The 27,504-nt window shown below is 40.8% G+C and overlaps 1 protein-coding gene across 3 annotated transcripts in view; it reads left to right on the forward strand.

The window, feature by feature from the left end:
* mkln1 (muskelin 1, intracellular mediator containing kelch motifs) overlaps positions 1–27,504 on the forward strand; it is a 136,784-nt gene that overhangs the window by 76,156 nt on the left and 33,124 nt on the right. For 2 of the 3 annotated variants that reach the window (XM_087999376.1, XM_087999378.1), the window contains 3 exons: positions 6,240–6,452; positions 6,821–7,042; positions 12,109–12,238. In XM_087999376.1, the coding sequence (XP_087855502.1) occupies positions 6,240–6,452; positions 6,821–7,042; positions 12,109–12,238 (565 nt within the window). The remainder of the gene's footprint in view (positions 1–6,239; positions 6,453–6,820; positions 7,043–12,108; positions 12,239–27,504) is intronic. The other variant, XM_087999377.1, reaches the window with a different exon arrangement.

Below are 27,504 nucleotides of genomic sequence, written 5' to 3' on the forward strand. Positions count from 1 at the left end.
CAAAGGATCCAAGATCATGCTATTTCAGGACTTTTCCCCGGCTCTGGTTCGAAAGAGGAAGGCATTCGACGAGGCGAAGAAGCGTTTAAGAGACTTACATGTTCAGTACTCCTTACGCTACCCAGCGATGTTACGCTTTAACCATGAAGGATCCGTATATAACTTTGGATCACCAGAAAAGGCTAAGGAAATCTTGGACTCTCTTAGATAAACTGTAGGACATAATGGATGTTGGTCTGCCCCCCCCCCCCCGCTTTGGTTTATATCCCCTTCCCTTTTTTTTTTCTTACCTTACTGCTTAATATTATCATGGGGGGTGGGGAGAGGGATTTGATTTTCTCCCCCCCCCCCCCCCCTTGGAGTTGATTTCTGTTATTATTTTATGTATATATGAGGGATGTATGTATATGTGTGTTACCTCTGTCTTTAGGAGCGGGGTTGTTTTTCCCTTCGTTATTTTGTATTATCATATTTAATTATTATTTGTTGAACTGGTAATTTTATAGTTATATGTTTATATATGGTATTAACATTACCAAATATACCCAGGTGGTGGTAGGGGTGGGGGTGGGGTGCTCACTGTTAACTCTAGCTTTGTATTATATTTGAATTTTCCTCATTTTATTGAGGAGTGCCTGGGTCAAGGGTGGGGCATTGGTTGGGAGAGGATATGAGGGATTTTTGGAGAGGAAGTGACGCCCCCTGGGAACAAGGGGGAAAGTCTCCACTTAGATACGTTTTATATATTTTTTATTTAGAAATAGTTTTTTACTGTATTGTTGTGGGTGTATTAAAGAGGCTTTATTTTTGTAAATTTTACATGTTCCATGCTCGGGATGTTCTGGATAGGGTTCCCCCTCCTGAGGGGTCTCGGATTGGCCCAGAGGATTATGGTTGATCAGTCGGTTAAGTGGTGCACCTGGAATGTCAAGGGGAGTAATTCGCCACTTAAAAGGAAGAAAATATTATCAAATCTTAAGAAGGAAAGAGTTGATATAGCTCTCCTACAGGAGACACACCTGTCAGATAAAGAACACTTGAAATTACGACAGGGCGGATTTGATCAGGCCTTTTTTTCTTCTTTTAGCTCAAAAAGCAGGGGAGTTGTTATTCTTGTTCGGAAGAATTTCCCTTTCAAAATCCTAAAGCAGATAAAAGACAAATCTGGACGATATATCTTGATTAAAGCCCTCATAAATGGAGAGGAATATGGGATTTTAAATTTGTACTGCCCCCCGGCACACCCCTTTAAATTTATAACGGAAGCCTTTTCAAAATTGATGGCTTTTGATGCCCGTCATATAATTATAGGGGGAGACTTTAATTGTATTATGGATCCGGAAATAGACAGGATTCCTAAGAGTACTGCAGGAGTATCTCCCAGATCTAGACAATTGATGGATCTGAACAAAGAATTAGGATTAGTAGATGTATGGAGATGTCTTCATCCACAGGGTAGAGATTTTTCTTTCTACTCTAATCCACATAAATGTCATACCAGAATTGATATGTTTTTTGCCCCCTCGATTTTTTTAAATTCCATATCATCCTGTAAAATAGATAATATAGCAATTTCTGACCACGCTGCTGTATATATGGAAACTAAGGCGAGGAACAGTGGGACATCCCCTCGGCATTGGCGTATGGACCTCTTCTTAATGAAAGATAGTAAATTTGTAAAGTACTTCTCTCAAGAATTTAAAACTTTTTTAGAAATTAATTCAGGTACAGCTAGCAACCCGTCAATGATGTGGGAGACCATCAAAGCTTACACGCGAGGCTTGATCATCTCCTACTCAGCGACCCAGAAGAAATTAAAGGGAGAACAACAGCGTCTGCTTGAAGCCCGCTTAAAAGCGGCTGAAACAGCATACACTGATAGACCTTCTATTATTAAATTGCAAAGGATTACAGCTCTTAGGACAGCTCTAAATACTACACTTACTCAAACGGCTAAGAGGGAAGTATTATTTGCAAAGCAAAGTTTATATGAATATGGCGACAAACCGGGTAGATACTTAGCATTTCTTGCAAAGAAAAAAAAGGCCCCTCAGACTATTATGTCTATCAAGGAAAGTATGGGTATTTTGACTCATGATCATAAGAAGATTAATGCGACCTTTAGAGAATTCTATTCTGAGTTATATAAATCACAGGATTGTGAAGATAGGACGAAGAGGATGCAGTCATTTTTAAAAAATTTGACTTTTCCAGACCTAACTCCGGAACAAGTATCGGTCCTAAATGCTCCTCTTACACCCCAAGAAATAGTTGATGCAATTAGGCACCTTCAAAATGGTAAGGCGCCGGGCCCAGATGGCTTTCAAGCTGAATTCTAGAAAGAATTTACAGAAATACTGGTTGGTCCACTTATGGACATGTATAACTATGCATATAGTCAGGGCTGTCTCCCGCCTTCGCTGAAAGAGGCAAATATCTCTCTTATCCTTAAAAAAGGAAAGGACCCAGAAGATTGTACATCATACAGACCAATATCCTTGCTAAATGTAGATTTTAAAATCCTCTCTAAAACGTTAGCACTGAGATTAGAAAGGATACTGCCACATATTATAAAGGAGGATCAGACGGGGTTTATTAAGGGCCGTAGATCATCCAATAATGTTAGAAGGGCTCTGAATATGATTCAAGCTTGTCATCAGGGAAAGATACCAGGAGTAGTGGTTTCATTAGACGCGTAAAAGGCATTTGATAGGGTCGAATGGTCATATTTGTTTTACACATTGGAGAGGTTTGGTGTTGGACAGGTGTTTACCAAATGGATCTCAACATTGTATAGTGATCCCAAAGCAGTTGTGGTTACCAATGGATTAGGCTCGGATAGCTTCAGTGTGGGTAGGGGCTGCCGTCAGGGATGTCCCCTCTCGCCATTGTTATTCACGCTAATAATTGAACCACTAGCAGAAGCTATACGAGCTGATCCTAATATAGTGGCCCCAAGGATTGGTACAGGTAAACATAAAATTACCCTTTATGCAGATGATGTTCTTCTATTCCTCAGTAACCCTTTGATGTCCATACCTCGCTTAATCCAAGTTATTAATACATTTAGTGCATTCTCAGGCTATAAAATTAATTTTTCAAAATCGGAGGCTATGCCAATGGGTGGCCTTGCTGTGATACCCCGCTTAGCGGACGGTTCCCTTTTTCCCTTTCGCTGGTCCCTGGAGGGTTTCTTATATTTAGGCATTTTCATTACTCCAGTATTTGGTCAGTTGTATAAGGCTAATTTTGTGTATTTATTGGAAAGGATAAGGCAGGACCTCCAGCGATGGGGAGACCTGCCAATTTCCTGGTTGGGTAGAATAGCATTAATCAAAATGAATATTCTGCCCTGTCTCCTATATCCTATGAGAATGCTTCCGGTGATGCTGCCGAGGACGGCTTTATGTAAATTATACGGCTGGCTGAGTTCCTTTATCTGGAATCATAGGCGGCCCCTCATTAAGCTGAAGAAGCTACAGCTTCCACAAGCAAGGGGTGGATTGGACTTCCCAGATTTTAGGAAATATCAATTAAGTTCCCTATTAAGTTACATAGCTGATTGGGTCTTGTCTGATCCACAATCAATCTGGTTGGACATCGAGGCTTCTCAAGTAAAATACCCACTTATTAACCTTTTATTCTCAGACAAGAGGAAAATCATTACAGATCACTGTAAAAACCCTATAATACTGAATACAATCAAGGCTTGGAATATAATGCGGCAAAATGAGGGTAATTCACATAAAACATCCCCCTATGCACCGATAGTGGGAGCATGGGGATTCCAACCGGGGTTAACAGATGCCACTTTTAAACTCTGGAGATCCAGGGGTATCTCATGTCTCGGGGATTTATTTAAAGATGGGGTCCTGATGTCTTTCGGACAGCTGCATCAGAAATTCGGATTACCCAATGGAGACCTCTTTCGATACTTCCAAATTCGAGATTATATACAGAAGAAGACTACGTTATTAGATAGTCTTTATAAATCCGATAGAGAATGTAGTGTCCTACGACCAGTGGGGGTATCTTCCGTCAGTAATATTTATCATTTACTACATGATGAAGTATCAGGAGATATGGATAATCTGCTTAAAACATGGGATCAGGATCTGGGACTAGAAATCTCCACAGAAACGTGGAATGATATCTGGGAAAATGCTAGAAGAATTACTATTTGTAACAGAACCCAGGCTATCCAGCTGAAGATACTTCATAGGGCCCATATAGCATCGGTTCGATTGGCAAAATTTAAGGCAGGAGCATCTCCAATGTGTCCTAAATGCAAAATAGAGGTGGGCACTCTTGTACATTGCTTATGGACCTGTCATAAGATCCGTAGATATTGGACTAAAGTAGCAAGTACCCTGACAGAAATTTTAGGAACGGAAATAAAAGTGGACCCCGTATCTCTCCTCTTGGGCTTTTCGAACTTTCCCTCCCTGGACACGTACGGGAAGAGACTATTTTCTATTCTTTCTTTCTGTGCAAGGAAAAATATTTTGATGAACTGGGTGGCGGAGGGCCCCCCTGGACTTTCAAATTGGCACAGACTAATTATGGAATGTATTCCCCTTGACTTCCTTACAAATATGATGCACCGAAAGACCGAATTATTTTATAAAATATGGCAGCCCTTTTTGAATTACATAAATACAGATATTTCGGCTATCCTAACAAGGGCTTTTATTTAATTGAGATTACAAACCTGGCTGGTCCGCGGCCCCTCGGGGGAGGAATCCCACACGAATACGGGTTTTATCATATCTGATGCTAACACATCCCGAGCATGTAAGAGACTTAAATATACACCCTGGTTAGTTGTAGGTTAGATTAGTAGATAGTTGAGTTTTGTTTGTTTTTTTTTCTTTTCGGTGTTTTTTTTTTGTTGTTTTGTTTTTTTTGTCAAATTTTGGCTATTGTATATTTGAGCTAATTGTATATCAATGTTTATATCTGAGAGTTTTGTTTATTTTTGTGAACTTGTAAAAATGTTAAATTTCTAATAAAAATATCTATTAAAAAAAAAGGAAATATGATTTGGCTTCCTATGTCTGATTTTGGTTCATGTACTTTGAATTGTAGGTTAATCCTGAACTTAATAGATCTTTGTTGCCCTATAGAACATAGAACAGTACAGGTCCTTCGGCCAGCCTTTTAACCTACTCTGAAATCAAACGAGCCTTCCTACCCTTCATTTTACTACCATCCATGTGCCTATCCAGGAGTCACTTAAATGTCACTAATGTATCTGACTATACTACCATTGCTGCCAGTGCATTCCACGCACTCACCACACTCTGTTTAAAGAACATCTCTGACATCTCCCCTAAACCTTCCTCCACTCACCTTAAAATGCCCCCTTGTGATAGCCACTTCCACCCTGGGAAAAAGTCTCTGGCTATCCACTCTATTTATGCCTCTCGTCAGCTTGTACACCTCTATCAAATCACCTCTCATCCTTCTTCATTCCAATGAAAAAAGCCGTAGCTCCCTCAACCTTTGTTCTTAAGACATGCCCTCCAGTCCAGGCAGCATCCTGGTAAATCTCCTCTGCACCCTTTCTAAAGCTTCCATATCTTTCTGACAATGCAGCGGCCAGAACTGAACACAATATTCCAAGTGTGGATTATTTCATCCACACTGAAATTGCATTGCTGTACATTGTAAGATAAAGACAAATGTTTTGCATTAATTGATGGATTTACAGAATTTGAATGTGAAAAACATTTCAAAGCCATTTAAAGAAATTAAATGTTAGAAAAAGATTGCAAGTTTTAATAGCAAAATTAAAGGTTAAGCAGCTAACTTAACAAATAGAACCAATTATTTAGAAAGTTAACTTTTAAATGTAGGAAAGAGATTGTACATATTGTTGATTATACCATTGCTGTGTTGTATAGTGTACTTTGCATTTTTCAAAATTTGAAAATGAGGTTATTTTGACTTTGAAGGTGCAGTTATGTGGTTGTTGACTAACGAGGCAACAGTGGCAAATGTTTTGTTGCATTTTTGTTTGGAACACTAAAGTATTTCAGTGTTTTGTGATATCAGTATTCGTGTGGAAGAAGTGTCATTGGTTCATTTGCAGTTTTATTTTCAACCTGTTGAAATATTGAGGCCACTGTGTTTAGTAAAATGGCTTGAGTGCGTCTGTTCTCTCTCCATATTATTTAAATAGCATTTCATAGTTCAGTATCTTAACTTGTCATCCATCTTTTCGCTTTTCTTTCCAGAGTGGGCCAAGTGCTAGGTCTTGCCATAAGATGTGTATTGACACGACAAGAAGACAGATATACACACTGGGCCGTTACTTAGATTCTTCTGTGCGGAATAGCAAATCTCTGAAGAGTGATTTCTATCGCTATGACATAGACACTAATAAATGGACGTTGTTAAGTGAAGATACTTCTACTGATGGTGGTCCAAAGTTGGTGTTTGATCATCAGGTATGATATCCTGACGTGTTGAAGTTCAGTTTACAAGCATTGTCTTCATTAGCTTGTGTATCTTGTAGATGTTGGTATATGAGTCTCGCTTAAGTATTTCAAAAATTGTTTTAATGGGTTTTTGAAGTGGATTATTCCACTTTCTTTACTGACAAGTGATCAGTTAGATATTATTAATGAAGAACACTGATGTCACTTCATCCCTGATCTGGACTTATAATAATGTAGCAAGACTTTTCATTTTCCTTCCTTCAAAAGGTTTAAAGATCATCTGGAACTACTAATGTAGGGTTGGATTAGGGCTTTCATAGAGATGATTCCAATTTTTGTTCCAAAATTCTGCTACCAGAATTGTTTTTTTTTCTTAGATGTGCATGGATTCTGAAAAACACATGATTTACACATTTGGTGGAAGAATATTAACTTGCAATGGAAATGTCGATGACACGCGAGCTAATGAGCCACAATTCAGTGGACTTTTTGCTTACCATTGTCTGTCTAACACTTGGAAGCTACTTCGGGAAGACTCATGCAATGCTGGACCAGAGGATGTGCAGTCTAGGATTGGGCACTGCATGCTCTTTCACACTGTAAGTATTCTAAGCTCTTCTGTCCAGATTTTACTTTGTGCCCCGCACTGTATTAGTGGAGGATCAATCCAAAGTTATTTATGAGTACTTAGATGGTATAATTTAAATGGATTTTTGTAACCCATGAAACATTGCAGTGCCTCAGATGGCCGTATTTTACAGTAGATATTAAAGTAATGCAGAATGTGACAATTGCTGTACTGTCAGTAGGCCTGTATGAACAGCAATGGGGAGGTGATGGCCTGATGGTGTTATGCACTACTGTTAATCCAGAAACCCAGGTAATGTTCTGGGGATTTGACTTTGAATCTTGCCATAGTAGATGGTGGAATTTTAATACAGTCAAAATCTGGAATTCAGCATCAAATGATGACTGTGAATCTATTGCTGACTGTCAGAGAAACCCATCTGGTTCACTAACTGCCACCCTTAACTGGTCTGGGATGGTCTTGTCTGGTCCTACATATGATTCCAGACTCTCAGCAATGTGTTTGACTCGTAATTGTCGTATGGGCAATAAATGATGGCCTAGCCAGTGCCACCCTCAACCCATGAATGAATTTTTAAAAGGATGAACGCTCCTTTGGTTTATTTTTGGTGTTTTGTTGATAGAAGAAGCATATTAAATTGGAAACTCTCATCAAAGGGGAAATCATTTTAGGTGATGTAGTATTATTGATGTACCAGGAAAGAAGGAAAAGGAAAGGTCAGGGCCACATTGGCAGACTGGAAAAGAGAAACTAGAGAAGAGTGGCTTGCTTAATAATATTGGATGTCAAAGGAAACATTGAAGGTATGAGACAGAAATGAGGTGTTGCAGTCAGAATTTAGTGACTTTGAGGATCATTGTTGTAAGTGAACTGAAATACCTGCTTGCAGGTCTTCGGGGAGGTATTGGAAACAAAGGGTTAATGAACCTAACAGCTCAGCAGTCATATTTAAATTTGAGACCAGATTTCTGAGCTGTAAGGGCATAGTGGTGGTGTTGGAAGGCACCCATGACGTGTTGTCAAGAGTATTTGAGACAGTCGTGAATGATTTAAGTACTTATTGTCATCTTGGATGTTGCGTGATTGACTGATGTTGGTATGAAAGACAGAAGACAAGCAGATCTTCCAGAGTTAAAGACCTACAGTGTAGTTTCTTTGGTTTACAGTGGCAAGATGATGAGCTATGAGGACCTAATTATGGTAATGTTTTGACAGTGAAGTTCTGGATGTCTGAAAACGATAAGTCATAACATTTGAGGAGTGATTATATATGTGGATACGCTAGCCACTTTGGTAGGGAGTGTGGGGGGTGGTGAGTCGAGCAGGTGGACCAGCACTGAGGGAGGGCATGTATTAATATAACGTGAAGTCATTCCCAAGAGCACTTTGCATGCAAAGAAGCTAGTTACAAAAGAGAATTCAGCAAGGAAGTTACGTGATGCGGAGAAACGGTTGAAGAAATAGTGCAAAGGCTGTTTGACTTCACTGAAGGCATGAGGGAAGGGCTTTAGGATATGATTGAGAAATAATAGTATTCTGAGATCTGCAATGAAATTGGCAAATGAATCCAGCATTTAGAGAGCCAGATTTGATATGAAAACTGCAGAGTGGTTCTGAGTGAGAGCAGAGGCCATAGGACTGTTGGGTTTCCTCCGGAAGTTGCCAAGACCCCACTGTGATTGTAATAAAATGGGAACAAGCACTTAAATTGAAAATTTACTTCTCTCTTGCAATACTTCTAAATGCTATTTAAAACTATTCTCAAAGTTAATAACAATGAAGATTTTGCTTGTTTGCACACCAGATTGTAGTCTTGCATTGGTCAACTTGTTGTTTCAGGAAACTTTGTGACTCATCGTGCCTTTTACAGTGTCTGCATCATTCTTGATATTGGCAGTCAAGCAAGTTTGTGGGCTATTAATGTGTTGGATTGCATTGCCATGGAAATCTTGGAGTTACCCAATGATGTGGCTGTAAACATGGACGATTGTGTTGAACACCAGCGCTGTGCAGTGACATTTTATCATGCATGGATTAGAGGCCCATTGGAGTATAATTAATGAATTAAAAATTTGTGAACACTTGCCATTTGTTGGAAGTGACCAATAAAAAATGTTAATTTGATATTGTGGATTACAGGATATTAAAAAAACTTTTGTTTCTTGTGAATAATTTTTGGGCTGTGGCAAAAGTACATTGTAATGAGCAAATCTAATTGTAGGAAAGTGGCAGGAGGTAATTGGCATTTTCACTGCTTCAGCTTTTTTTCTGCCAGTGCTTACTAAGAATAAAATGCAGGCAGTGAAAACTGCTAAGATCTGAGTTCAAAAATAGTTGACAACCCCTTCTGATATTTTTTCACTCTATAGTTTTTTTTTGAAGAAAACTATCCTATCTTTTGCACTTCATGTTTGTCTAATATGTTTCCTCCACTTGCTTTCTTTGGCCCCCAGCTAGTTATAATTGATTTTTTTTCCTTGTTGCTGTATTAAAGTGTTCCATCTTATTATTGCACTGGAGTTGAGAAGTATGAAGATCATATGAATATGGTATTTCTATGATGAAAGAAATAAACCACTTCCGTTTCCACACCGTGTGCTGCAAATTGGATTAACTGAGGAAGAATCACGTCGTTTCCGATACTAATCACCACAGCTTCAAAATATTGCCAATGGAGTTCCTCAAAGCAGCATCCTTGGCCCAAGCATTTTCATTAGCTTCATTGGCACTGGTCTTTTTGTCGTCATTTTTGAAATGATGTTGCGGACTATGTATCCTGTTCAGTCCCACTCTCAACTCTTTTAATAAAGAAGCAGGATCTGGGCCATGTTTTGAAAAATGGCAGGCAATATTTAGTGCTCACAGAATTATCCAGGACTTAGTATAATCATAGTCATAGAGATATACAGCATGGAAACAGACCCTTTGGTCCAACTTGTCTGTGCCGACCAGATATCCACCTGCCAACACCCGGCCCATATCCCTCTATACCCTTCCTATTCATATACCCATCCAGATGCCTTTTAAATGTTACAATTTAAATGTTAACCTCCACCACTTCCTCTGGCAGCTCATTCCATACACGTATCACCCTCTGCGTGAGAAAGTTGCCCCTAAAGGTCTCTTTTATATCTTTCCCCTCTCACCCTTAACCTATGCCCTCTAGTTCTGGACTCCCCCCACCCCAGGGAAAATACTTTGTCTATTTATCCTATTCCTGCCCCTCACGATTTTGTAAACCTCTATGGTCACCCCTCAGCCTCCAACGCTCCAGGGAAAAACAACCCTAGCCTATTCAACCTCTCCCTGTAGCTCAAATCCTCCAAAATCTTTTCTGAACCCTTTCAAGTTTCACAACATCTTCCTGATAGGAAGGAGACCACTCTGATCTTGAATTCTATCACTGCCTCCACAATTAAGATCCCCCACTTTTAGCATTTTGCACGTTATCATTGATTAGCAGCTCAGTTGAACCAAATCAGTGCCATGAGTAAACGAAAAGAACAGCTAAGCTTTTTGTAACAAGTGGCTCATTTCCTGGCTGCTTACTATTCCTCTATCAGTCACATGTAGGCATTGACGCAACATTGAAGGAAAAAAGTACTGGAATTTTAGACTTCGCCAAGACATTCTTGTTCTTAAAGTAAATACGTTGCCACCCAGATTGGGGAGGGTTCCCCAGTATCCTGAAAGAGTTTTTTTAAAAGATGAACTTTTTAATTTGTACCTATTGTTGAGATCTTAATATATCATTAGATTAGACTACTTACAGTGTGGAAACAGGCCCTTCAGCTCAACAAGTCCACACTGACCCGCCGAAGCGCAACCCACCCAGACCCATTCTCCTACATTTACCCCTTCGCCTAACACTGTGGGCAATTTAGCATGGCCAGTTCACCTGACCTGCGCATTTTTGGACTGTGGGAGGAAACCGGAGCACCCAGAGGAAACCCACGCAGACACTGGGAGAATGTGCAAACTCCACACAGTCAGTCACCTGAGGTGGGAATTGAACCTGGGTGTCTGCCACCTATCTATATAAGTGGCGTCAATATAAAGCAGTTCAGCCTGTGGAGGGAACAGCATGGATTTTGAGGCACAAACAACAGGAAGTTCATGCTGAAAGTGGGTGAGTTTTCTGAGATGTGAAGGAACCAAGGAGCAGTGATGTTTTACAATGTGTTGAGCGAATATACAGTGAAATGACGAGTCATTCTAATCTTTGGCCTGTCTCTGGTTGTACTGTTAGAGATGTATTTAGTGGCGTGAAAACAATTGCTAGAATTTCAACCTGGGAATCCTGAATAAGTGAGTATAGATATCTCTTGTTTAAACAGTTCTGTGGAGCTTCAGTGCTACTGTACTGCCCTTTTTGACTGAACATATTTAAATGGTGAGTGCACAGAGTGGAAGATACTGACTTGAAGCTGCTGTGCCAGGAGGAAGTTAACTGCATAGATCCAGTCCCCTGCAAAAATATTTTGGGTTAAATGTCTCCCACTGCCAAAAGCGCGCACAATAATTCCTTCTAGCCAAGGTTTAAATAATTTTTGTAATTGTTTATAATGTTTTGAATGTTGACGCGATTCCATTAGATAGTCTTTTTATGGACTGTTGTCAGGTATTTTTCACTGACTCATTTTCTTTTAAGTTGAATTTGGGGAAAAAAAATCTCTTGACAACTTCTTTTTCACCTCTGCAGTACTATTCAAATTCATAAGATCTTAAATTTATGGAAATCCTGAAGGTGGATTATTTGTATGGAGTGCTTTCTGTCTTCATTTGAATTAGTGATACATTGAAACCAGCTGTACAAATGGGCTTGATTTGCATTCCCTTGGGCATTTGCATTTTGCTGTGCTTTCTGCAATATGTCTTGGATTGAGTTGCTGCCATTTCAGAAACCACTCCAGCCTTTGATGTGCTGATTTGATTTGTACAATTCTAACATGTTTCTGCACCTTTGTTGACAAGCAGATGGGCTCTCCATTCCTTTATCCCTTTCCTTGAAATGGACGTAAATATGAAATGTGGATGATTGTTCTACAAAAGAGCATTTTTAAACATCTCTTCCAGAAAAATCGGTGCCTTTATGTATTTGGTGGTCAAAGGTCAAAGACCTACCTGAATGACTTCTTCAGTTACGATGTGGACAGCGATCATGTGGAGATAATTTCTGACGGCACAAAGAAGGATTCTGGTATGGGTAAGACAAAAGTCTGAATTCTGCACGTTTCTGAGGTCTGGTATTGTGAATTTGAGTTCATAGGCTAACAATTCATAAACTGAATCTGAGAAACATGCCATTTTAACATGTTTTAATTCACCATGAGTTACAACTGTGCAGTGTAAATGTTCTTTTAGCTCTGGGCTTCTACTTAATCTGTTACAGCATGTATTGCAGACCTATAAGGGTATCACCGTAGTTCTTAATTTGGACATCTAATCATCCATTTTCTCAGTACTATATTGGTACTTTATCATGTTGGTTTGAGGATCTAAGGCAATGATAGTTTCAGTGCTTTCACTTTGCTTGCATACAGGGCTGATAAAAAGAATGTGGGGTTACTTATCAATTGTGTCATTGTACAGATCAGCCAGCTCAGCCACCATGTTCCAATCTTGGAAGCAGCATCTGATCATATGAAATCAACAAGACAGAATCTAACCATTGTTGAAACTTTATTGCTGGATCAGCACAGCAGGTCAGGCAGCATCCAGGGAACAGGAGATTCGACGTTTCGGGCACAGGCCCTTCTTCAGGAATGAGCAGAGAGTGTTCAGCAGGAGAAGATAAAAGGTAGGGAGGAGGGACTTGGAGGAGGGGCGTTGGAAATGTGATAGGTGGAAAGAGGTCAAGGTGAGGGTGATAGGTCGGAGTAGGATGGAGGCGGAGAGGTCAAGAAGAAGACTGCAGGTCAGGAAGGCGGTGCCGGGCTGGAGGGATTCGGCTGAGACAAGGTGGGGGGAGGGGGGATGAAGAAACTGGTGAAGTCCAAGTTCATCCCCTGTGGTTGGAGGGTTCCCAGTCGGAAGATAAGACGCTCCTCCTCCGACCGTCGCGTTGTTGTGGTTTGGCGGTGGATGAGTCCAATGACTTGCATAGGCGGTGGATGAGTCCAATGAGTCGAAGAATCTAACCATTGCCTATTGATGTTCAGTGATATTTCCATTGTTGAATTCCCCCCACAATCAACATCAGATCTCATTTGGAGGTGGGGAGATAACCATTGACCTGGATAAGCCATATACGCACTGGAGCTACAAGAGTAGATCAAAGGCTAGAAATTCTGCAGCAAGTAGCCTGTCTTCCCCAGTGCCTGTCCACCATCGACAAGGCAGAATAATGGAATATTTTCCTCTTTTTACAGGATGAGTGCAACTTAAGACCATCTGGGATAAAGCAGCCTGTTTGATTAGAACCCTGTCCGTGCCTTTCAGTGTCCAGTGTTTGGAAATATGAAATCTCAGTGTGTACATTGTCCAGTGAAGATAAGTTTGTGGAGATAGCAGTAGAGAACATCAAGAAAATGTTTGTTTGCTTTATTTCAGAAGAATTTGAGCATTGGATGATGTCCATTAAGACATCCTAGGAAATTCTTAATGTAGATGTGGATTCAAACTGAGCATACGTTTTATCTTCCAGTGGAAACATGCAAGGGGTTGGAGATTAGGTATTATTCCATTGCAAGCACGTTATCTACTTCAGTCTACTGCAAATCTACCGACAATGGCCAGAAAATACATTGGGATTTGAACAGTTTCATGTGCTACACAATTGACTGTTAGCAATCTTGTAAATAGAGCTTCATGTGGATGTAGATTTGCTTGCTGAGCTGGAAGGTTCATTTTCGGACGTTTCGTCACCATACTGGGTAATCTTTTCTCTGAACCTCTGGACGAAGCACTGCTTTCTATTTATATGTTTGAGTTTCTTTTGGGTTGGTGATGTCATTTCCTGTTCTTTTTCTCATCTGGTAGATGGTATCCAAGTCAATGTGTTTGTTGATAGAGTTCCGATTAGAATGCCATGCTTCTCAGAATTCTCGTGCGTCTCTTTTTGACTTAGACTGATATGTTGTGCCTGTTGAAGTAGTGTCCATCCTTATCTGTATGTAAGGATACGAGTGAGAGAGGGTTAATAGACAATAGGTGCAGGAATAGGCCATTCTGCCCTTCGAGCCAGCACCACCATTCATTATGATCATGGCTGATCATACTCAGTCATGTCGTTTTGTGGCTAGTTGATGTTCATGTATCCTGGTGGCTAGATTTCTGCCTATTTGTCCAATGTAGTGTTTGTTACAGTGCTTGCAAGGTCTTTTGTAAATTACATTAGTTTTGCTTGTCTGTATAGGGTCTTTTGTTCATTAGCTGCTGGTTTAGTGTGTTGGTGGGTTTGTGGGCTACCATGATGCCCAGGGGTCTGAACAACAAGCAAAACTAACGTCATTTACCACCCCTTGAGAAAAATAACAGGACGTGACATCACCAACCCAAATAAAGCCAAACATGTAAATAGAAAGCAGGAATCATCAGTGCTTCATCCTGAGGCTCACTGAAGATGTTACCTGGTATGGTGACGGAGCATCTGAAAATGAACCTTTCCAGCTCAGCGAGAAACCCGATATCCAGAACCTCAATCTGAGCAATCAAAACTTGCTAAGAGCCTCATCTATTTGATCAATTAGTAAACAAATAGCAAAAATAGGGATGTAACAAAGCCATTTTATGGGATAATGGCTGTCCTGTTCAGGTCATTGCTTGCTTACAATATCTAGTGCAAACTCATGAATGGGCTAACATTGCCATGTTTGGTCCTGTGAAGTGCACAGTCTCTCTGGGTAAGGTATCTCCAAGGTTTGAGCAAGACGTGAAGCTAGCTGTTTGGTGCTGCTACTATGCAGTAATATCATGAGTGGTGGTTTAGAACATAGAACATAGAAGAATACAGCGCAGTACAGGCCCTTCGGCCCTCGATGTTGCGCCGATCCAAGCCCACCTAACCTACACTAGCCCACTATCCTCCATATTCCTATCCAATGCCCGCTTAAATGCCCATAATGAGGGAAAGTCCAGCACTGCTACTGGCAGGGCATTCCACGAACTCACGACTCGCTGAGTAGAGAACCTACCCCTAACATCTGTCCTATACCTACCCCCCCTTAATTTAAAGCTGTGCCCCCTTGTAATAGCTGACTCCATAAGTGGAAAAAGATTCTCACTGTCGACCCTATCTAAACCCCTAATCATCTTGTACACCTCTATCAAGTCACCCCTAAACCTTCTTTTCTCCAATGAAAACAACCCCAAGTGCCTCAGCCTTTCCTCATACGATCTTTCTACCACACCGGGCAACATCCTGGTAAACCACCTCTGCACCCGTTCCAGTGCCTCCACATCCTTCCTATAGTATGGCGACCAAAACTGCACACAATACTCCAGATGCGGCCGCACCAGAGTCTTATACAACTGCAACATGACCTCAGTACTCCGGAACTCAATTCCTCTACCAATAAAAGCTAGTACACCATATGCCTTCTTCACCGCACTATTTACCTGGGTGGCAACTTTCAAAGATCTGTGTACATGGCCACCAAGATTCCTCTGCTCATCCACACTACCAAGTATCCGACCATTAGCCCAGTACCCCATCTTTTTGTTACTCTTACCAAAGTGAATCACCTCACACTTAGCTACATTGAACTCCATTTGCCACCTTTCTGCCCAGTTCTGCAGCTTATCTATATCCCGCTGTAACCTGCCACATCCTTCCTCACTGTCTACAACTCCTCCGACTTTCGTATCATCTGCAAACTTGCTCACCCAACCTTCTAACCCCTCCTCCAGGTCATTTATAAAAATGACAAACAGCAATGGTCCCAAAACAGATCCTTGCGGAACACCGCTAGTGACGGCACTCCAAGATGAACCTTTGCCATCAACTACTACCCTCTGTCTTCTTCCGGCCAGCCAACTCCTAATCCAAACCTCCAACTCCCCCTCAATGCCATACCTCCGTATTTTTTGAAGTAGCCTACCATGGGGAACCTTATCAAACGCCTTACTAAAATCCATATACACCACTTCTACCACTTTCCCCTCGTCCACCTCCTTAGTCACCTTCTCAAAGAATTCAATAAGGTTTGTGAGGCACGACCTGCCCTTCACAAAACCATGCTGACTATCCTTGATCACATTATTCCTATCCAGATGTTCATAAATCCTATCCCTTACAATTCTCTCTAAGACTTTGCCCACAACAGAAGTGAGACTCACCGGCCTATAGTTACTAGGGTTATCCCTACTCCCCTTCTTGAACAAGGGAACCACATTTGCTATCCTCCAATCTTCTGGCACTCCTCCTGTAGACAACGAGGACATAAAAATCAAGGCCAATGGCTCTGCAATCTCCTCCCTTGCTTCCCAGAGAATCCTAGGATAAATGCCATCAGGCCCAGGGGACTTATCTATTTTCACCCTTTCCAGAATTTCCAACACCTCTTCTCTACATACCTCAAAGCCATCCATTCTAATTAATTGTGACTCAGTATTCACATTGACAATAATGTCCTGTTCCTGAGTGAATACTGACAAAAAGTATTCATTCAGTGTCTCCCCAATCTCTTCAGCCTCCACACACAACTTCCCACTACTATCCTTGACTGGACCTATTCCTACCCTAGTCATTCTTTTATTCCTGACATACCTATAGAAAGCCTTAGGGTTTTCCCTAATCCTATCACCTAAGGACCTTTTCATGTCACCTCCTTGCTGCTCTTAGCTCTCTCTTCAGGTCCTTCCTGGCTTCCTTATAACTTTCAATAGCCCCAATTGAACCTTCACGCCTCATCTTTACATAGCCGGCCTTTTCCATTTAACAAGGGATTCCAATTCCTTATTAAACCACGGCTCCCTAACACGACCCTTTCCTCCCTGCCTGACGGGTACATACTTATCAAGGACACTCAATAGTTGCTCCTTGAACAAGCTCCACATATCAATTACGCCCTTGCCTTGAAGCTTACTTTTCCAAGCCACACATCCTAAGTCATGCCTCACCGCATCATAATTTCCCTGCCCCCAGCTATAACTCTTGTCCTGTAGTGCACACTTATCCCTCTCCATCACTAGAGTAAAAGTCACCGAATTGTGGTCACTGTCCCCAAAGTGCTCACCTACCTCTAATTCTAACACCTGGCCTGGTTCATTACCGAGAACCAAATCCAGTATGGCCTCCCCTCTTGTTGGCCTATCTACATATTGTGTCAGGAAACCCTCCTGCACACATTGGACAAACACTGACCCATCTAACGAACTTGAGCTATAGCTTTCCCAATCAATATTAGGAAAGTTAAAGTCCCCCATAACAACCACCCTATTACTTTCACTCTTCTCTTGAATCATCCTCGCAATCCTTTCTTCTACATTTCTAGGACTATTAGGAGGCCTGTAAAAAAACTCCTAACAGGGTGAGCTCACCTTTCCTATTCCTAACCTCAGCCCAAACTACCTCAGATGGAGAGTCTTCATCCATCGTCCTTTCCACAGCAGTAATACTATCTTTGACAAGCAATGCCACACCTCCCCTTCTTTTACCCCCACCTCTGACCCTACTAAAACATTTAAACCCTGGGACCTGCAACAGCCAATCCTGTCCCTGTTCTACCCATGTCTCCGTAATAGCCACAACATCGAAGTCCCAGGTACCAACCCACGCTGCAAGTTCACCTACCTTATTTCGTATACTTCTTGCATTGAAGTATACACACTTCAAGCCACTTTCCTGTTTACAGGCACCCTCCTTTGAAATTGATGCCATGTTCCTAACCTCCCTACACTGGGTCCTGCACCCTAAAGCTACAGTCTGGGTTTCCATGCCCCTGCAGAGTTAGTTTAAACCCCCCCCCAAGAGCACTAGCAAACCTCCCACCAAGGATACTGGTGCCCCTCAGGTTCAGGTGCAGACCATCCTGTTTATAGAGGTCCCACCTTCCCCAGAAAGAACCCCAGTTATCCAAATACCGGAATCCCTCCCTCCTGCACCATCCCTGTAGCCACACATTTAACTGTTCTCTCTCCCTATTCCTCGACTCTCTATCACGAGGCATGGGTAACAAACCAGAGACAACAACTCTGTTCGTTCTAACTTTGAGCTTCCAACCTAGCTCCCTGAAAGCCTGCCTAACATCCTCAGTGCTCCTCCTACCTATGTCATTGTTGCCAATGTGGACCACGATTTCGGGTTGCTCCCCCTCCCCCTTAAGGACCCGGAAAACACGATCAGAGACATCACGTACCCTTGCACCTGGGAGGCAACATACCAAACGTGAGTCTCTCTCGTTCCCACAAGACCGCCTATCTGTGCCCCGAACTATCGAGTCCCCAATTACTATTGCTCTGCTCTTCTCCTCCCTTCCCTTCTGAGTAACGGGGACAGGCTCTGTGCCAGAGGCCTGAGCCCCGTTACTTACCCCCACAAGTATCCAAACGGTATACTTGTTCTTGAGGGGAACGGCTGCAGGGGGTCCCTGCACTGGCTGCTTCCTCCCAGTCCCCCTCACTGTCACCCATCTATCTGCCATCTTTGGAGTTACTACTTCCCTAAAGCTCCGATCTATGACCCCCTCTGCCTCCCGAATGATCCTAAGTTCATCCAACTCCAGCTCCAGTTCCCTAACACGGTCTTGGAGGAGCTGGAGATGGGTGCACTTCCTGCAAGTGTAATCAGCAGGGAAGTCCATGGCATCCCTCACCTCAAACATGTTGCAAGAGGAACATTGCACTGCCTTCACTGCCATCCCTCTAAAAGTAACCTTTTTTTAAAAAAAAAAATCAGCAACCTGCTGATTTTAAGCTAAAAAGAAGTTCTGCGTATCTCACAAATGAGAAGTCTGGTATGTAAGTTTCAGTGCCACTGTGATGCCTTGGTATATAGACTGTATGTTCCACAGATTGGCAGATTGTGTCAAACCACAAATCCTTTCATCTCTTGGCAACTCGCAAGGTACAGACTGTGTATCCAACCAGCTGCACTTGCAAAAGCAAAACACAGAGTCCAGCATTAGGTGTGGCTGCAAAATTTGACAACATTGACTAAACTTGAGGATGCAAATAACAATGCTGACAATCAAACTCAGATTTTCAACTGGACTCACAGTGTGGCACCTTTATATGCATCGGAAACTACATATGTAATTCCACAGGCAATTGTTTTTTGAAAACAAAGAACATGCACCAATTTCATCTCAACTCTGAGGAGTCCAGAGCCAGGGACCACAGCCTTAGGATGTGGGGTAGGTCATTTAAGACTTGGATCCGAAGAAATTTATTCACCCAGAGAGTGGTGATCCCATGGAATTCTTTGCCATAGAAAGCAGTTGAGACCCAATCATGTATGTTTTCAAGAAGGCGTGAGATATAGTTCTTGGGTAAAAAGGGATCAAAAGGTATGGGAAGAAAAGAGGTACTGAGTTGGATGATCAGCCATGATCATTTTGAATGGAGGTGCAGGAATGAAGGACTGAATGACCTTCTCTTGCTGTTTCCCACAGCTGACTGCCATTTTCTGAATAATTTTCTCAGAGCAATGCCTTCACCAGAATCAACCTGCTTATTTTCACATAGCAAACAGTCAGTTTACTGTCAGTCATCATTAGCTGGTGCAATCTCAATGCCATTGTCTTTAGCAATTACAGTCCACTTGCCAATCAATCAACCCTTACATCCCATACAATATAAATGTTTTCTCTTTTTATTTTGGTAATTCCTGCAGATTGTCCTGAAGTCATCAAGTGGAAAAGCTTTGACAAAATGTTTTTTAATTTTTGATTTATATAGGATACATATATTTGTGTCATTGGTGTAGAACACCTATTTGAACATTTAATTTGAAGGAGTGAGAAAGGAAAAGAGGAATAGTGCCTGCATGATCTATCAGACCATTGAGTGCTGTTTTAAGTGAAGTAGACAAAATAATTGTCTTCATATTCTGACTGTACTTGTCGCATCCTATTCTGTCATTGCTTGAAATTTTCATGAAGAAACAATGACTGCTGTCAAAAATTGAATGAAAAATTTATATGACCCATAGCCTGCTGATCTTTCTATATGCATCTTTGCTTTTTCTGTCTGGTGATGTAAATAAACAACTGAGACTCATTTCGGTATTTACAGACTGAAAGACAGCTCAGTTGCAACTTTGAAATTGGGACCAAAGAGCTAATGTTCTATAGAACATAGAACATAGAATTGGTATTTTTTGGTGCATAGAAATGGATAGCACTTAACTTGTGGTTCTCACACTAAAAGCAGGGTGGGTCCAGTGTCTCAACTGATCTAACCGCCTATGTTAAGTTAGACATTTTCTGCTCTTTTCTGTTACTTTTCCATTGGCTAATTCATACCAGTTAGACTTTGGTTTTACTTGTTTATAGAACACTGACCTGTACACGCCCATCTTATGTAAATATCATGGACAGGAACCCTCCGTTGACCTACTTTAATTATTCCAAAGTACAAATTCAAATTTTTTTCTTTTTACAAATCATCCAACATTAATTTCTATATTTGGACCCAATTTATCTGGTTGCTTGTCTTCTAACTTGCTTTTTGTGTGTTTTTTCTTTCTATTCCATTACAAGTGGCAGAGCCTTCAGTCATCCACCCTGTCTACCCCATCATTGAATTTGTGTCTTTCTACTTTTTCAAATGCCCCTTGAAACCCTGTATCTTCTGCATCGAATTAGATTGTTTAATATCAGATGCCTGTAGAATGCTTGGTGATGTGATGATATGTTATGTATTGTTTGCAACAAATGCAAGTACCATAGGTCCACACACATTATGTCCCTCAATTCTTCAAGTGCTGGTATTAATCGCAGTCTAAACTTGCAGATCCCTAGCTACCAGCAGCTGGGATTTCTTGGTAGTTTATCCTTGTTTCCTGATGAGGCTAAATATGGTTGTGTTTATTGAAGTTGCCAGGGTGATTTGAAAACATTTGGACTACCACATTTTATAGGACAGGAGTCTCATGTAGGCCAGACAGGGAAGAATGCTGGGATTTTTGGAATTATTAAAAGAATGTTTGTTTGTTACAGCAAATGTTTATTACATTGGCACTTAGGTTGGCCTTGAAAGGATTGGCTGGAATGGCTTTTCTAAGTTGCTTAATGATGAAAGACTGTCTGTTGTATAGCACCTCATCACGTCTCAGCGTCCAAAAGCATTTCGTATGCAGTGAATTGCTTTGAAATGTTGTTGCAGCTTGGCAAACAAAAGCGGCAGCGTTTTATGTGTTAATAATTTTCAACCATGTAGCAAAATGCAAAAAGTGTTTTCCTTTCTAGTGCTGGTTAAGGGAGGAATGATGACCAGATCAATGGGGTCTTCAACACCTAATTAAACCAGTAAACAATACCTTGATTAAATGTCATTAACACTACACACAAAACGCATTATTGCATTGAAATGTTTTAGGTTACGTGCTCAAACCCTCGAGTGGGCCTCAACTCAAGCTTCCAAAGTTTGGCACAATACAGCAACCAGCTGTGTCATTGTGACATATTAAGGAGTGATGCAGCAGGGATATCAGTAGCTGCAAAGAAAAACAAGATGAACTTTTTAGGCGTAACTAAATAATTATTGAACTGTTGAATACCAAAAATACAAGGAGAAAGGAAAAATCATTAATAATTGAGTTAAAGAGGCAGCAGCCAGCTTGTTTCAACTACTTGAATTGATCTACAGTCGGTTTTGCTATAACGTATTGCTTCAATGTGAATTGGCTTTAACGCGATTTAAAAATTTAGACTGTTACTTGTGGGTCACGAATTTTCCTTCCCTTTATTGACTATAATGCGATTCCTGCCCCATTAGTTTAAATGGCAGACAAGTGCGCGATTTTCTTATAACACGAGAAAGGAATTATTGCGTTATATCAGAACTGATTGTATGTAACGCTCAAAGTCCTCTGACAGTCACTTTCCATGACACATCCTCCTCTTTCTCTTTCCATCACTTGCTTCATATGATTTTCTTCCCAAATTCCTTCAGTTTCCTGACCCATGCCCAATAAGTTAATGACACAAGTGTTCGTGTCTTGGAATATTTAGAAGCCAGACATAACCCAAATTTAAGTTTCTGAACCCTTTAGAAATCCCAATCTATGATTCTGCAGGAATTGTCTGGAATTTAAACATCCAACAGACAATTCCCCAGCTTCCCACCAACCTGTGCAAATATCTTGGATTTGATATCAGGAAATTTTGAATACTTCTGACTTGCTTACCTGGATAGTTGCATTGGAAATGCTAGAATGAATTTTAATCTAATTTATGGGGTAACTACAACTCAGCCTTCTGACTCAGTCCTTGCCCCATGCTCTCTGGTTCTCCAAACTGACATCCTTCATTGGTCAGTGCATTGAGTAAAGGAATTGGGATGTCATATTGCAGCTGTACAGGATATTGCTGAAGCCACTTTTGGAATACTGTGTTCAATTCTGGTCTCCCTGCTATGGGAAGGATATTGCCGGATTGGAGGGTTTGAGCTATAGGGAGAAGCTGAATATGCTGAGGTGTTTTTCTCTGGCATGTTGGAGTCTGAAAGGTGACTTCCAGAGGTTCGTTAAATCTGAGGCGCATAGTTAGGGTGAATAACCAAGGTTTCTCCCCCAGGATAGGAGAGTCCAAAACTAGAGGGCATAGGTTTAAGTTGAGAGGGCAAGGATTTAAAAAGGAACTGGGGGGCAATTTATTCACACAGAGGGTAATGCATGCATGGGAGCTGCCAAAGGAGGTGGTGGAGGCTGGTGCAGTTACAATATTTAAAAGGCACCTGGATGGATAGACAAATAGGATGGGTTGAAAGGGATTTGGACCAAATGCTGGCAAATGAGGCTAGATCAGTTTAGGATATCTGGTTGGCATGGATGAGCTGGGCCATGCTGAATAACTCTGACTCTATTATGAATGGACCTCTCATATATTAGAGGCGATTGTTCTCTGTACCTTCTCTGTAACTGTAACACTGTATTCTGCATTCTGTTCAATTACCCAGATGTACTTATGTAAGGTATGATTTGTCTGGTCAGCATGTATCTTGGTACTTGTGAATAATAAATCAAATCAAAGAGGAGGGAGGGCAATAAATGCTTCCCTACTCAGTGATGCCCAATTATCATTTGCAAAAATACTTTTAAAAACTTGGTTACTTGTGGAGACTTGGTCACTGAATGTTTGCAATCTAACCAGTGTTGCGTTACCTGAAAAATCTTGAGGGATTTTGGATTACAGTGCTCCTCTTGTGTTGATCATATACCCGTTCCCCATCCTGATCTTCCACTAAGCAGAATAGGGACTGCCAAGTCATTGGGATCAGTACACATAACCAAAAGAACATGAGGGTCCCTGCTAGTCCATGAACAAGCTAATTTGTGTACAAAACTTATAGCCTGCTAATATATGTCATCAATTGACTCTGTATTCTTGATTGCAGTCTGAGTTGTATTGAGTTGCTGTTCCTCTTGTTATTGCATCAGGCTAGCTTTTTATTAGCTGCGTTTGTACTTTTTAGGAAAAAAATACCATAGATTCTGGAAATTGGAAGCAGACATTGCTGGAAAAGCTCAGCAGGTCGTCCAGTATCTGTGGAGAGAAAGCAGGTTTAACATTTTCGGGTGCAGGGAAGGGTTCTGATCAAGGGTCACTGGACCTAAAACGTTAACACCACTTTCTCTCCACAGATGCTTCAGACCTGTTGAGTTTTTGGAACAGTTTTTGTTTCATACTGTCTATAGTCTTTGACTTTGCATCATTTTTAAATTCTAAAAGCTACTGTTTGAAAAGAAAGGCTGGATCTTTTAAGCAGCACCTTTCACAGCTACCAGATGCCCTGAAGCACTTGACAGCCGATGAAATATAAGAGAAAGTGAAGACTAGATGCTCGAGATTGGAGTTGAAAAGTGTGGTGCTGGAAAAGAACACAGCAGATTGGGCAGCATTCCAAGAGCACGACATTCTACATTTTTGGCATAAGTCTTTCATCAGGAATGTGTTGGGGAGTGGGGGGTAGGTAGGAGGGAAATGGGGCTGAGAGATAAAGAGGAATGTGGGGTTGAGGTAGCTGGCATGGCTATAGTTGGGTGATGGTGATAGGTTGGAGGGGAGGGTGGAGTGGATAGGTGGGAAGGAAGATGGACAGGTAGGACAGTTCAAGAGGGCAGTGCAGAGTTGGATAATTGGATCTGGGATGAAGTGGGGGGAGGAGAGATGAGGAAACTGGTGAAGTCGTCACTGATGCCACTGATAGAAATACATATATTGCTCTTTTCTCTTAGCTTAGGAACTTTACACACTGTCCCTTGATGACATATGTTGAAAGTGTAGAATCACTTCTCTCACATGACAACTGACATTCAACGTGTCATGATTCCATCATTTTGCTACACTATAGAACTCATTACAGCCAACCAGATGTTAAATATTTATCTAGTTTCATCTTAGAGCCATCTCTGCATTGTTATCAATCATTCACTAACTTAAAAAGTTTCCTAGTTCTCTTCCACATAATCTGCAGTAGTTTGGAGATTTGTCTGCAATATGATGATCTTGTAATCTCCTTGAAAGTTTCCTGCACACTCTCTTTACAGCTGTTGAAGGTTGGCATGTTCCACTCTGAATGAACCACACCTGCCTTGAGTCATCAATTGCCATGTTTAACTCTTCCTCTTTAAACAACTGACTCCTATTTCTGCCCTGTCCAACTGAAGGAAAACCATTATTTCCTGACTGCGTCTTGTTTCCCTTCAGAATTCTGCCTCACCTCCTCCACGTTGACTGTATTTCATCCACTTCATTTCACTTTTCTTATTTGCCGTTTTGTTTTTTTCTAAAAATAATTTGGAGCCCTTTATATGAAAAAAAATTTAAAAGTCATTGCTTTTCAGAAATGTGGGTGCATTGTTTAAAGCTGCATGATCTACTTTCACTCTCATCTGTAGTTGAGTTACTTTTGGGGGCAAAACCTCACTTGATTTTAAATGTTGTAATGTTTGTTACAATTGGTTAATATACTGTTATTTCTCCTATTAATCTGAAGAAGTTGAATTAGAACAACATGTTGGAGACAAATTCCATTGAAACTATTAGAGTTAGAGGGTGTTATCGGTATTGCTGTCCTTCATAGTGACTTTGTCCCACAAATTCCTGTTCCATTTTAAACCTTGTCATATTGGGGATCAGTCAGCCTAGTTAGCTGGACAGCTGGCTTATGATGCAGTGTGACGCCAACAGCATGGGTTCAATTCCTGCACTGACTGAAGTTACCACTGTGGTCTCTTTCTCAACTGCTCCCCTAGCCTGAACCTTGGGTTAAACGACCACCAGTTCTGTCTCTTCTGAGGGAGCATCCTTATGGTCATGGAAGACTGTGGTGACTTCACCTTTGTGCTTAAGTCTGAACTGCCCATTACTTGTTGTCATATATGCGAAATGCTGTTCAGGTGGTTGTATTTCTCTTCATACAGCATTTTCTTTACTGGTTCAGCTGCATAAAACCTTAACATGTTAATTATATTTTTAAAATCTTGAGTTACCCTTTTACCATTCATTGGACAGCAAGATAGTCATGTCCAACTTAGCAACTTGCTAAATCAAAGCTGAAGCCAATCATTGTTCAAGTCTCGCTGAGTAAGATTGACCTTTGTATGCACAGATGCAAATATGGAATTATATAACTTTTTTAATCTGTAGTAACAGTTTGAATATAGGTGACTAGAATATTTGGATAATTTTCCAAGGTCAGGTTTGAGGTTTTTTCCCAGTTACGTTTACTGCCAGCTGCACAGTGCTTAGGCAGGCAACACAAATTTCAAGTAAATCTTAATATCAGTTGATTTTTAAAAAATAATCATGGAATGAGGGCAGCATTTATTTTTCCACCTGTAATTGCTTAAAGTCACCTACAGTGCTGTGGGGCTGGATTCACATGCAGGTCAGACCCTGTAAGGATGGCAAACTTCACTCCTGAAAGGATGAGTGATCCAGTTGGGTTTCTTCCGACAATCAGCAATGGATTCCTGGTAATGATTAGACTCTCATTCCAGATTTTTATTGAACTTGTATTCCACCATCTGCAGTGGCAGAATTTGAACCGAGGTTCTCAGAATAATACCTGGGTCTCTGCATTAATACCCTAGTGATAATACCTCTAGGTTGTTGCTTTCCCCTCAATGCTATTTATTAAAAGTATTTTTGGAGAGTGAGGAATTAAATTTTCAATATCTTTTTTAAAAGTTTTTCTCCAGAATTTGATCATGTGTGTACATTGGGGGAAAATCTTCATTTGCCATAACTCGCCACACGTAAATGTGCATGAGGTAATTATTTATGTTTGTAACGCTGGGTGTTAATTTTTTTGAACAGTTTGTTTTGGGATGCTAGGCTTATACCCGTCAATAGGCTTTACTTTTGATGTTTAAGAATTTCAGGACAGATTTGAGCTATTCATCCCATTAAACCACAGCAATGGTTCTGACTCAATTCACCATCCTTCCGCAATTTCTAATAATAGGCATAGTCCTCAGGCGAATTTCTGTTTTTATTTTAATCACCTCAGTTGAATCTGCAGTTATGTTGCTATTCACTTTGGAAAATATTTTTCTGTCAAGACTTATGACTGAATTGGCTCAGTATCTTCTATGCTGAAAATGTGTTGCTGGAAAAGCACAGCTTTTCCAGCAACACATTTTCAGCTTTGATCTCCAGCATCTGCAGTCCTCACTTTCTCCTCAGTATCTTCTATAATCATCTCTTGTTCTGCAGAGTAGAAGAGACCTAACTGGCATGTGAATTTACTTCTGTGTTTTTAAATATGTCACTCCAATATTCCTTGTCCCATTCAGTGGATGACAAAATAGTTATGTCCAGCTAGCAACTTGCTAAATCAATGCTGAAGCTAAATTCAATCCTCTGTTCTTGAATTCCTCTAATTTCTTATCTACATATTGCTGGTTCCCAGGTGATGCAAATGTATCGTCCTTTTCCAAGTAGAGAGAATTTCCACTGGTCTACTGTATTTCCAGGAATAAGAAACAATTGATTGTGAAACTGGCATAAGACCAGCCATCCATGATGTCTTTTTGGTTGGAAAATCTATAGTCTGTTATCAGTGCCCTGAGTGAATTAGCTGAGGTACTCACATAAACAACACTTCATGTGTGAGTTATTCTTCATAGAATTGTTAAGTTTTCTGCATAACCAACATAAATAAATCTACAAATAAGGGTACAGAGAAGGGTATAATGCAAAATATTTATGTAAAAACTTCGGTTAGGCTGTACCAAGACTCACGAAAGATCATCAGACCAGTAAGTTAACTCTGCTTTTGTCTATCCATAAATGCTGCTTGATCTTTTGAGTATTTCCATAGTTTTCCTTTCCTATTTCAAATATATTTGCAGTATTTTTC

This window comes from Chiloscyllium plagiosum, unplaced genomic scaffold, assembly GCF_037043375.1.
Source record: "Chiloscyllium plagiosum isolate Xiang-an unplaced genomic scaffold, Cpla_swu_hap1 HiC_scaffold_23, whole genome shotgun sequence".
In the NCBI taxonomy this organism is placed as follows: Eukaryota; Metazoa; Chordata; class Chondrichthyes; order Orectolobiformes; family Hemiscylliidae; genus Chiloscyllium; species Chiloscyllium plagiosum.